Source organism: Rana temporaria, chromosome 6, assembly GCF_905171775.1.
Source record: "Rana temporaria chromosome 6, aRanTem1.1, whole genome shotgun sequence".
Lineage (NCBI taxonomy): Eukaryota > Metazoa > Chordata > Amphibia > Anura > Ranidae > Rana > Rana temporaria.
In genome coordinates, this window is record NC_053494.1 from 16,156,198 (window position 1) to 16,168,240 (window position 12,043).

The window sequence follows — 12,043 nt, forward strand, 5'->3', positions numbered from 1 at the left end:
TAATCATCTTTTGTTCTTAATCCTCCACACCAAAGTCATCAAACCATGTCATTATGGAGATGTTGGATGAGAGGACATGGCTTATTCCCATTCACCCCAAAGGCATTTGGTAGGGTTGAGGTCAGGGCTTTTCTAAAGGGTTGAGGTCAGGGCTTGGTGCAGAACACTCAAGTTGCTCCACTCCAAACCCATCAAAACATGTCATTATGAAGATGTTGGATGAGAAGACCTGGCTCGTTCCAATTCATCCCAAAGGTTTTCGGGAGGGTTGAGTTCAGGGCTTTGTGCAGGACACTCAAGTTCTTCTACACCAAACTCATCAAACTATCTCTTTATGGAGCTGGTTTTATACACAGTGGGGCATATCCACAAAGAGAGTACGCCGGCGTATCTAGTGATACGCCGGCGTACTTTCAAATTTCCTGCGTCATATCTTTGTTTTGAATCCTCAAAACAAGATACGAGGGCATCTCGGCTAGATCCGACAGGTGTACGTCTTCGTACGCCTTCGGATCTTAGATGCAATTCTTCGGCGTCCGCTGGGTGGCGTTCCCGTCGTATTCCGCGTCGAGTATGCAAATTAGCTATTTCCGACGATCCACGAACGTACGAGCGGCCGTCGCATTCTTTTACGTTGTTTCCGTTCGGCTTTTTTCGGCGTATAGTTAAAGCTGCTATTTGGTGGCGTACGCAATGTTAAGTATGGCCGTCGTTCCCGCGTCAAATTTGAAAATATTTTATTTTGTTTGCGTGAGTCGTCCGTGAATGGAGCTGGACGTAATTTACGTCCACGTCAAAACAATGACGTCCTTGCGACGTCATTTAGCGCAATGCACGGCGGGAAATTTAGGGACGGCGCATGCGCAGTTCGTTCGGCACGGGGACGCGCTTCATTTAAATGAAACACGCCCCCTACTCGCCTATTTAAATTACGCACCGTTACGCCGCGAGAGATACACTACGCCGCCGTAACTTACGGCGCAAATTCTTTGTGGATTCAAAGATTAAAAAAGTAAGTTACAGCGGCGTAGCGAATCTCACATACGCCCATGCAATTGTACGAGGATCTGCCCCAGGGTCTATAGCAGGGGTCTCAAACTCAAATTACCTGAGGGCCACAAGACAAGTTTTCATATGCCATGAGGGGCCGCATGCAAACTTTCAAACTTCAAAAACAACAGTACTGGTGTCAGCGAACACATTATTAACCCCCAGCACTGGTGTCAGCGAGCGCATTATTAACCCCCCAGCACTGGTGTAAGTCAGGGTTTGACAAATTTGCTTGGAATCTTGGAGCCAGCTAAAAAAGTTAGGAGCCAGAAAACGCACCCTGTCCCGACGAGCGTGCGCGCAGAAGCGAACACATACGTGAGCAGCGCCCGCATATGTAAACGGTGTTCAAACCACACATGTGAGGTATCGCCGCGATTGGTGAGTGAGAGCAATAATTCTAGCTCCTCTGTAACTTAAAACATGCAACCTGTAGATTTTTTAAAACGTCGCCTATGAAGATTTTAAAGGGTAAAAAAGTTTGTCGGCATTCCACAAGCGGACACAATTTTGAAGCGTGACATGTTGGGTATGAATTTACTCGGCGTAACATTATCTTTCATAATATAAAAAAAAAATGGGGATAACATTACTGTTGTCTTATTTTTTAATTAAAAAAAGTGTAATTTTTTCCCAAAAAAGTGCGCTTGTAAGACCGCTGCGCAAATACGGCGAAACAGAAAGTATTGCAACGATCGCTATTTTATTCTCTAGGGTGTTAGGATAAAAAATATATATAATGTTTGGGGGTTCTAATTAGAGGGAAGAAGATGGCAGTGAAAATAGTGTAAAATGACATTAGAATTGCTGTTTAACTTGTAATGCTTAACTTGTAATACCAACGGCCACCACCAGATGGCGCCAGCTCACATCTGGTGGTAATAACTTGTAATACCAACGGCTCACCACCAGATGGGGCCAGCTCAAAAAAAAAAAAAAAAAAATTTTTTTTTTTTTTTTGCTCCCCTCACTTCCACCCTGCCTGGGGGCCATTTATAACTGGTCCGCGGGCCGCAAATGGCCCGCGGGCCGGTACATTGAGACCACTGGTCTATAGTCATGCTGGAACAGAAAAGGGCCTTCACCGACTGTTACCACAAAGTTGCAGACATGCAATTGACTACAATATCTATATGTATTATTACAAGTACCATTCTGTGAAGACATCTGAATTTGGAGGGGGTTCACATAGCTTTGCCCATTTAGTGTAGATATGATAGACTAAGGGAGGGATTTTACTAAAACTGGAGCGTGCAAAATCTGGTGCAGCTCTGCATAGAAACCAATCAGCTTCCAGGTTTTATTTTCAAAGCTTAACTAAACAAGTTGAAGTTAGAAGCTGATTGGCTGCCATGCACAGCTGCAGCAGAGTAGCTCCTGAGTTCTTCCGAGTGCTCCAGTTTTAGTAAATCTCCCCCTAAGCGTCTACAACATTTGGGCACTGAGTGCATTTTGGCCTATTTTGTTTAATAGGACCATTTCTCACCTTGACTGATAGCTTTTAATTCCAGCGTTTTAGGGATACCGGCACCGGGAGTCTTGCGAATCACTTTTGATTTGAAGAGAGTATTCACCAATGTGGATTTCCCCAAACCGCTCTGACCTGAAAAAGAATAAATAAAACAGAGGTTAGAAAAAAGCAAACGCACAAAAAAAAAAAAGAGTATGCAAAGGCACAAAAAAATAATAATCAGCAAACGCACACAAAAAAAAAGTCAAAAGGTTAAAACAACCAGTCAAAAGTAAAAAAAAAAATATATATATATTTTTAGTATACACAATTTCTTATATATCTGCATTTGTAAAAAGCAAATTCTGAACATGATAAAGATTTAAAAAGCAGAAGAGAGAAGGCTGAAACTGCTTTTTTTGGAGGGCGAATAACAGTCAAACCGAAGGAACAGAAAGTCAGCTACTTCTACTGAGGGCAGGACCTGGGAAGTCCATATAGTTTCATGGTTATATAGGGCCAGATTCACAAAGGAGATACTACGGAGTATCTCAGATACGCTGTCGTATCTCTCAGAGTATCTATGCGGCTGATTCATAGAATCAGTTACGCATAGATAGCCCTTAGATCCGACAGGTGTAATTGTTTTACACTGTCGGATCTTAGGATGCAATACCGCGGCCGCCGCTGGGGGGAGTTCGCGTCGTAAACCAGCGTCAGGTATGCAAATTAAGAGTTACGGCGATCCACAACGTTTTTTTGCGTTCGCTACATCGCTGCTAGTCTAGTTTCCCGTCGCAAAGTTAGTCGTCGTTTTGGGTGCCCTAACTTTACTCAGCACACTTATGCGCTGTTTAAAGTATGGCCGTCGTTCCAGCGTCGAAATTTAAAAATTCACGTCGTTTGCGTAAGACGTCCGGGAATACGGAAGTACGCTACGCACGTCGCCGTTCGAAAAAATGACGTCAGTTCGCGCAAAGCACGTCAGGAATTTCGAAACGGAGCATGCGCAGTAGGTCCGGCGCGGGAGCGCGCCTAATTTAAATGGCACACGCCCCTTTAAATTACGCGGGCTTACGCCGGAGGCCGCCAGCGTAGGTTTTCATTGCAAGTGCTTTGTGAATCAGGCACTTGCGATGAAAACTTGCGGCGGTGTAACGTATCTACGATACGTTACGCCGCCGCTAGTCTACGTGAATCTGGCCCCACAGTTACATAGTTAGTCAGGTTGAAAAAAGACACAAGTCCATCCAGTTCAACCACAAAAAAATAAAATAATAATATTATACAATCCCATATACCCACAATTGATCCAGAGGAAGGCGATCTGGTTTATACAATCTGGTTCTCAGATTGTATAAAACTCCCAACAGACATTAGAAATATTCCCATGGGCAAAGCCTGGAATATAAGGGTGCCGCTACAACAATGAACTGGTCACCATGTGTCATCATAAAATAAAGTATCGTATATACTCGAGTATAAGCCGACCGGAATATAACCCGAGGCACCTAATTTTACCACAAAAAATGGGAAAACGTATTAACTCGAGTATAAGCTTAGGGTGTCCATCTGCATGCCTCACCGTGCCTCACTTTTCCTCACTGTGTCCATATCCATGCCTCACTGTGTCCATGTGCATGCCTCACTGTGTCCATGCCTCACTGTGCCTCACTTTGCCTCACTGTGCCCATGTCCATGCCTCACTGTGTCCATGTGCATGCCTCACTGTGCCCATGCCTCACTGTGTCCATGCCTCACTGTGCCTCACTTTGCCTCACTGTGTCCATGTCCATGCCTCACTGTGTTCATGCTTCACTGTGCCCATGCCTCACTGTGCCCATGCCTCACTGTGCCCATGCATCGCTGTGCCTCACTGTGTCCATGTGCATGCCTCACTGTGCCCATGCCTCACTGTGCCCATGCCAGATCCCCCAGACAGAAAACGTTGTACACTTGTAGAAGAGAACTGGGGCTACATGTGTGCCAAGTTTGGGTCCACTGGACCTACAGCCGGCCGGTACCGGGTCCCCAAAGTTACCGGAGAAATTACCGTTTAACATTGGAGTCTATGGAAGGGGTGCCCGGCTTTAAAAAATCGGTGCTCCCAGGCCGTAGGTCTCCCGGACAACAAACTTGTAGAGGAAGAGTGGGGCTACATGTGAGCAAAGTTTGGGGTCCAGGGGACCTACGGCCGGCCGGTACCGGGTCCCCAAAGTTCCCGGAGAAATTACCGTTTAACATTGGAGTCTATGGAAGGGGTGCCCGACTTTGAAAAATCGTTGCTCCCCGGCCGTAGGTCCCCCGGACAACAAACTTGTAGAGGAAGAGTGGGGCTACATGCGTGCAAAGTTTGGGGTCCAGGGAACCTATGGCCGTCCGGTACCGGGTCCCCAAAGTCCGGGAGATCAGGCGCAAAAAGGTGACTCGAGTATGAGCCGAGGGGGGGCATTTTCAGCACCAAAAAAATGTGCTGAAAAACTCGGCTTATACTCAAGTATATACCGGGGGTGTATTTAGGTTTTGTGCTGCCCTAGGCCTGACTAAACTCGTGCACCCCCTAATTTAAATATGACCCACCCCTTCCTGTCAAGGCCACACCCCTTTCAGTTTAAGACCCACCCTGAAATTTTCAAGTGGGGACACTAGTTCTGATGGCCTGGGGGGGGGGGGGCAATGGATTCCCTTAATTTGCATAGATTTCCTCTCACTTCCTGTTTGGTTATGGGACAGGAAGTGAAGGGAAATCTCTGCAATGGGGCAGGGATGGTAAAAAATTAGAAGCGACGCCCCCCCCCCCCCCCACAGTTGCAGAATGCCAGCCGTCCACATACTGGAAGCAGTGCGGACGATTTATGGGGGCGCTAAACTAATTTGCCTAACAGTGTAGTGCAAGCCGGCGGGGACACTGTCTGTGCTGCCCCCCTGCAAAGTGCTGCCCTAGGCCTTGTTGGCCCAGGCCAGGATACAGCATTGGTATATACGGTATATGTCACCATGACTCATGACTGGGACACTAACGATAAAAATCAGTGTGCGGTGAAATCAGAGTAAGCCATTTTTAATACAGGAGAGGAGGTCAGATATAACGTGTGCCATATACATACAATTCACTGAAGAGCGTGCCTAGGAAATTCTACATTGGGGATCAATGTACAGAACGGATCCTCGGGGTTCATTCTGGACATTTAAACCATTTTGTCCACAAGTGTCTACGTCAAGTGAGGATGACGACTGATGAGACAACGACGCGATTCATGGCGGGGGGGGGGGGGGGGATTTACGTACGCAAAATCGCTCGGCAGCAATGTGTATAAATAGCAGGCGGTATGCTGAATGTATTGTCGGCGTCATGAATAAAGATGAGGGACAAGAATGCATGGCGGTGTTAATTTAAATCAGCCTCTCAAGCAACACTCGAGCTTGTAACACAAGGGTGGCACTGTTGTCACTGAATATTTCAAACGCTGAGAAGGATCGGGAAACACACGTAAACCTCAATGGGGCGTTTAACTCTTCATTCGCTGCTCTGTTATCACTGCCAAACGGCGCGCTACTGAGAAACTTTGACCTTAAAGGGAGCCGGTCATCGGTGAGCATTTGTATTCATCTAAAACTCCACTCAATAAATCCTTTAGAGCAGTGGTCTCCAAACTGTGGCCCTGGGGCCGGATGTGGCCCTTTGCTTGCCTTTATCTGGCCCTTGGGACACTATGGAGGCTTGCTACCCCCCCCCCCTTCTCCTCGGCCGCCATCATGGTAACTGTGGGCATTAGGGTAACCACATTTCCAAACTGCTATTCAGGGACCACCCCCCCCTTCCCAAAAATCAGACATTCCCGGCCAGGGCAAGTACTATGAGTAAAGCGCCGATGTGGCGGCCTTTTTTGGGGGCATCAGATCGCCCTGAGAGGGGTGGTGGATGTGTCAGTTTCATTCCGGGACACTGTATTGTCCTGGAATGAAGGGGGCATATTCTTAAAGATCTGAGGCGGCGGAACGTATGTCCTTTACGCTACGCCGCCGCAAGTTTAAGTGGCAAGTGCTTGATTCCCAAACCACTTACCTGTAAACTTGCGGCGGCGTCGCGTAACGTCCACCCGCGCAAGCCCTCCTGATTTAAATGATCCTGGTAGGGGGCGTGGATCATTTAAATTAGGCGCGCTCCCGCGCCGATCGTAATGCGCATGCTCCGTCGGGTAAATTACCCGACGCGCATTGCGCTAAATGACGTCTCACGGACGTCATTTGTTTTGACTGTAACGTAAATGGCGTCCAGCGCCATTCACGGACGACTTTCGCAAACGACGTTAAATTTTCAAATTTCGACGCGGGATCGACGGCCATACTTAACATTGAGTACGCCACCTAGGGGGCATGTTTATCTTTACGCCGCGTATCGCTTACGGAAACAACGTTAAAACACTACGGCGGGCAAGCGTACGTTAGAGAATCGGCGTGACTAGTCATTTGCATATTCTGCGCTGACCGCCACCTAGCGGTCAGCGTAAATATTGCAGCCTAAGATACAACGGCGCAGGCCGTCGTATCTTAGGCATGTTTAAGTGTATCTCAGTTTGAGAATACACTTAAACATAGGATCGGACTTACGTCGGCGTATCTGCTGATACGCCGGCGTAAATTATTTGAGAATATGGCCCAAGGTGCCCGGGACAGACCTTAAAAATGCGGGACTGTCCCGGGCAATTCGGGACATGTGGTCACCCTAGTGGGTAACCGGCTGTGCTGGCCGGGGCGCACACTGCGCATGTCGCGCTGCGCTCTCCTATAGGCCAGCCGATCTTCTGGGTCCTGAGTTGTTTCCTAGAAGATTGCTGGCAGGGAGGGGCCACCTAGAGCGAGAGGAGGAGTCGCCTAGACGGCCAAAGATAGGAAGCAGGAAGTGGGACAGGAGGTTCCATGAAAAAAAGGGTACACCCCCCCCCCCTCAAAAAAAAAATGACATGCCAAATGTGGCATGCCAGGGGGCGAGGAGTGCTTAAAGCGGAAGTTCCACTTCTCCTTTATAAGCTGAAGCTAGGGTGACTACGTGTCCCGGATTGCCCGGGACAGTCCCGCATTTTGCAGGTCTGTCCCGGGCACATTAATTCAGGGACAATACAGTGTCCCGGAATGAAACTGACACAGTCACCCCCCGGGCCAATCTGATGCCTCCAAAAAAAGCCGCCACATCACTGCTTTACTCACTGACAGTACTTGTCCTGGCCGGGAATGCCTGGAGGAGCAAAATCCCCGCCCCCTGCTTGTGATTGGAGAAATCATAAATCCCGCCTCTTGTGTCCAATCACTGTGCTGTGATTCGTTACAGCACAAACTGATTTTTGGGAAGGGGGAATGATAGTTTGGAAATGTGGAGCCCTAGCTGAAGCCCGTGTGACATAGGCCTCAGGGTCCAATCATACTAAAGCGTTCCAATGTGGCGTGTTTACACACATGCGCTAACATGCGTCATGGCACGTGTTAATGTGTTTTGTGTTTAGGCAGCTCATTCATTATAAATGGGCTGTAAATACACCACAATGGATACAAAGTACATGCCTCATGTTTTTCGAAACACAACAGACGGTATGTGGGAGGGGGGGGGGGGTAACAAACACGGCTGCGGCCCATGCTGCTCATCGATACGCACCCACCACCATGATGTTGAACTCAAATCCGTGTTTCATGGCCTTGCGCTTCATCTGGTCCAGCACCGAGTCGATCCCCACATAGCCGAAGGGCTCCCGGCCCAGCTCGTCGCATATCTTGGCCTCCATGCTGTCTTCTACGGCCGGGGCCAGGATCACCTCTTCCATCGGGCTGCCGGCGCTCTCCGGTCTGGGGCTGTGATCGAAATCTGCAGGAAAGAGGAAGACCGTTGTCACTGGAGGAGCACTGAGACTTATCAGCAATAAAAAAGGAGAAATGTGAAGAAAAAAATAAATAACGGCTGAGGGAGTGTTAACCCTTTTGTCCCCGGCACTGCTGGACTGTTCTTCATAGCCAAGCTACGGCCCAAATCCTGAAGATTGTTAGGTAGATTCACATAGATTGCCCTAAACTTGCGGCGGCATAGCTTAGCGTGTTTAGGCTACGCCGCCGTAAGTTAGCTAGGCAAGTACATGATTCTCAATGTACTTGCCTGCTATGTTACGGCGGCGTAGACTAAAGCGGGCGGGCGTAAGCGCCGAATTCAAATGTGTGTAGGGGGGCGTGTTTTATGTTAATAAGGCTTGACCTCACGTTTTTGACTTTTTTTTTTACTGCGCATGCGCCGGGCGCCTATATTTCCCAGTGTGCATTGCGGCTAAGTACGCCGCACGGGCCTATTGATTTTGACGTGGACGTAAATGGCGTAAATCCCGATTCACGGACGACTTACGCAAACGACGTAAAAATTTCTAATTTCGACGCGGGAACGGCGGCCATACTTGACATTACTATTCCAACTAGAGCCTAGCTCTAACTTTACACGGCCTATCTCTTACGTAAACGGCGTAAAAGTACTGCGGCGGCCGGGCGCACGTTCGTGAATCGGCGTATCTCCTCATTTACATATTCTACGCCGACCGCAATGGAAGCGCCACCTAGCGGCCATCCAAAATATTGCAATCTAAGATAGGACGGCGCAAGCCGTCGTATCTTAGATATGTTTAAGCGTATCTCTGTTTAAGAATACACTTAAACATAAGTCGGCGTAGATTCTGAGTTAGGTCGGCTTATCTACTGATAAGCCGGCCTAACCCTTTCTGAATCTACCTATGTCTGTTCAGCCAATGCAAGCTGATTTCTAGGAACTCATGTAAAACATTAAAAGGGGTTGTAAAGGTTCGTTTTTTTATTTAGTTAGGGTTAGTCAGCGTGCTCGTCCCCTCCCTTAGGACTACATCCCTGCGGGAAGACGCTGTATAGTCCCAAGGGAGGGGGCAAGCACGCTGACTAACCCCCAGCCAGAACGGCTCGGATGATGGGGGGGGCAAGCTTACTGGAGGAGGAACAGGAAGTGAGAAATTCAGACAGAGAAAAAAAACATTTAGAAGGGAAATGGAAGGAAAAGGTAAGTGAACCAACAATGCACAAGCTTAAGGAACCTATTTAGAAAATAAAAAAACAAATCTTTACAACCCCTTTAACCACTTAAGGACCCCTTCACGCCGATATACGTCGGCAGAATGGCACGGCTGGGCACATCCACGTACATGTACGTGGCTCTTTAAGCCCAGCTGTAGGGCCGCGGGCATGTGCACGCGACTCGGTCCAAAGCTCCATGACCGCGGGGCTCGCAGACCCGATCGCCGCTGGAGTCCCGCGATCGGTCCCCGGAGCTGAAGAACGAGGAGAGCTGTATGTAAACACAGCTTCCCCGTTCTTCACTGTGGCGGCGCATCGATCGTGTGTTCCCTTATATAGGGGGACACAATCGATGACGTCACACCTACAGCCACACCCCCCTACAGTTGTAAACACACTTCAGGTTACACATAACCCCATCAGCGCCCCCTTGTGGTTAACTCCCAAACTGCAATAGTCATTTTCACAATAAACAATGTATTTTAAATGCATTTTTTGCTGTGAAAATGACAATGGTCCCAAAAATGTGTCAAAATTGCCTGAAGTGTCCGCCATAATGTCGCAGTACCGAAAAAAAATCACTGATCGCCGCCATTACTAGTAAACAAAAATATTAATAAAAATGCCATAAAAATACCCCGTATTTTGTAAACGCTATAACTTTTGCGCAAACCAATCAATAAACGCTAATTGCGATTTTTTTCCCCAAAAATAGGTAGAAGAATACGTATCGGCCTAAACTGAGGAAAAAAAGTTTTTTTATATATATATATTTATGGGGGATATTTATTACAGCAAAAAGTAAAAAATATTAAAATTTTTTCAAAATTGTCGCTCTATTTTTGTTTATAGCGCAAAAACTAAAAACCGCAGAGGTGATCAAATACCACCAAAAGAAAGCTCTATTTGTGGGAAAAAAAGGACGCCAATTTTGTTTGGGAGCCACGTCGCACGACCGCGCAATTGTCAGTTAAACCGACGCAGTGCCGAATCGCAAAAAGTACCCTGGTCTTTGACCAGCAATATGGTCCGGGTCTTAAGTGGTTAAGGAACCTATTTAGAAAATAAAAAACAAACCTTCACAACCCCTTTAACTTAGCAGCCAATTCAATTTCAAATTAAATTTTCCAAGATCTGATTCCAAAAACTACTCATCATTAAAGATATTTTGAAAGCACCACTAGGAGGTCCATCCTTTGTCTTGACATGCATGTTAGGCCTCATACTTAGAATTGGGCAGTACAGTGGTTTCCGTGGTTACCACTACTGCATTTCAGCACTAAGATCCTTGCTTTGAACCTTGTGCCTACAATATCCTTTTTTATAGCCCTGATGAAGATAAGGGGGATTCTGAGCCCCTAAAATGCGTTGGCTGTTACAAAATAACTATCTTTTAACCACTTGCCAGTTGATATACCTGGCAGAATAGCTCCTGTGTGCAAAGCAAAGTACAGGTACGTTCAAATCCAATCCGGGGAAAAAAACGGGGACAGACTTGGTCCGGGGACAGTGTCCTCAATCCGGGGACAGTGTCCTCAATCCGGGGACAAAACCGGGGACTGACTTGGCCCGGGGACAGTGTCCTCAATCCGGGGACTGTCCCCAGAAACCGGTGATGTCTAGTCACCCTACCCTAGTGCCCAGTGAGCTAGCCCACAGAACCGCCAAGAGTCAGACACGACTGACTGACTACCACCCACCAGAGGCGGCTCTTTAATTAGGCAAATTAGCGGCCGCCTAACTTACCCAATGCAGTACCCTAGTTTTGAGGGACAGGCAGCGTTAAGAGCCCTGACTCAGGAGCGGGGCTGCCGGAGTCCCTAGCAACCAGTGAATATCGGCGACACCACCCCTTGTGACATCAATGACCCAGCATGCCCTCAAGTGAATGACGTCACAAGGGGGCGGGTTCAGCAGTTGACATCACCGGGTGGCCCCCGCCCCTTAGATGTTAAAGAGAAGGATCTGGGGTCCACCTTGTTAAAGGGGGCTTCCAGATTCCGATAAGCCCTCTGCCGCAGACCCCCACAACCACCGGCCAGGGTTATGGGGAAGAGGCTCTTGTCCTTGAATTATTTTTCCCATCATGAGGTGTGAGTGGGGCCCCATGTCAAGTTTTGCCTAAGGCCTCACAAAGCCTGGAGCCGCCTCTGCCACCCACACTTGGAATTTCTGTTACCATTTGAATCCAGTAACTAAATATTCTTCTTATTTGTGGAGTCTCCGAGTTCTCCTACAAACAGCTCCTGGCAACTGGTCGGAGTCTGTGTAGAGCCCTGGAATCTACTTTGATTTATCTCTCCTTCTCTTCCTGTTCCCAGACCCATGAGACAATATGGAGGGGAACAGAGGTTTACTTGGTTTGCTACCTTGACTGACAATCTCTGCACTGACCATCCCTTCAGCCCATTAAAGCAGAATTCCTACTGAAATAAGAATTGTTCATAAAACATCTACTGAATGTAAGATCCC

The 12,043-nt window shown here is 47.8% G+C and overlaps 1 protein-coding gene across 2 annotated transcripts in view; it reads right to left on the minus strand.

Moving 5' to 3' along the window:
• Window positions 1-12,043, minus strand: part of LOC120943180 (septin-9-like) — a 199,292-nt gene that overhangs the window by 25,377 nt on the left and 161,872 nt on the right. For both annotated transcript variants that reach the window (XM_040356325.1, XM_040356326.1), the window contains 2 exons: window positions 8,151-8,357; window positions 2,537-2,653 (listed from right to left, as the gene is read on the minus strand). In XM_040356325.1, the coding sequence (XP_040212259.1) occupies window positions 2,537-2,653; window positions 8,151-8,357 (324 nt within the window). The remainder of the gene's footprint in view (window positions 1-2,536; window positions 2,654-8,150; window positions 8,358-12,043) is intronic.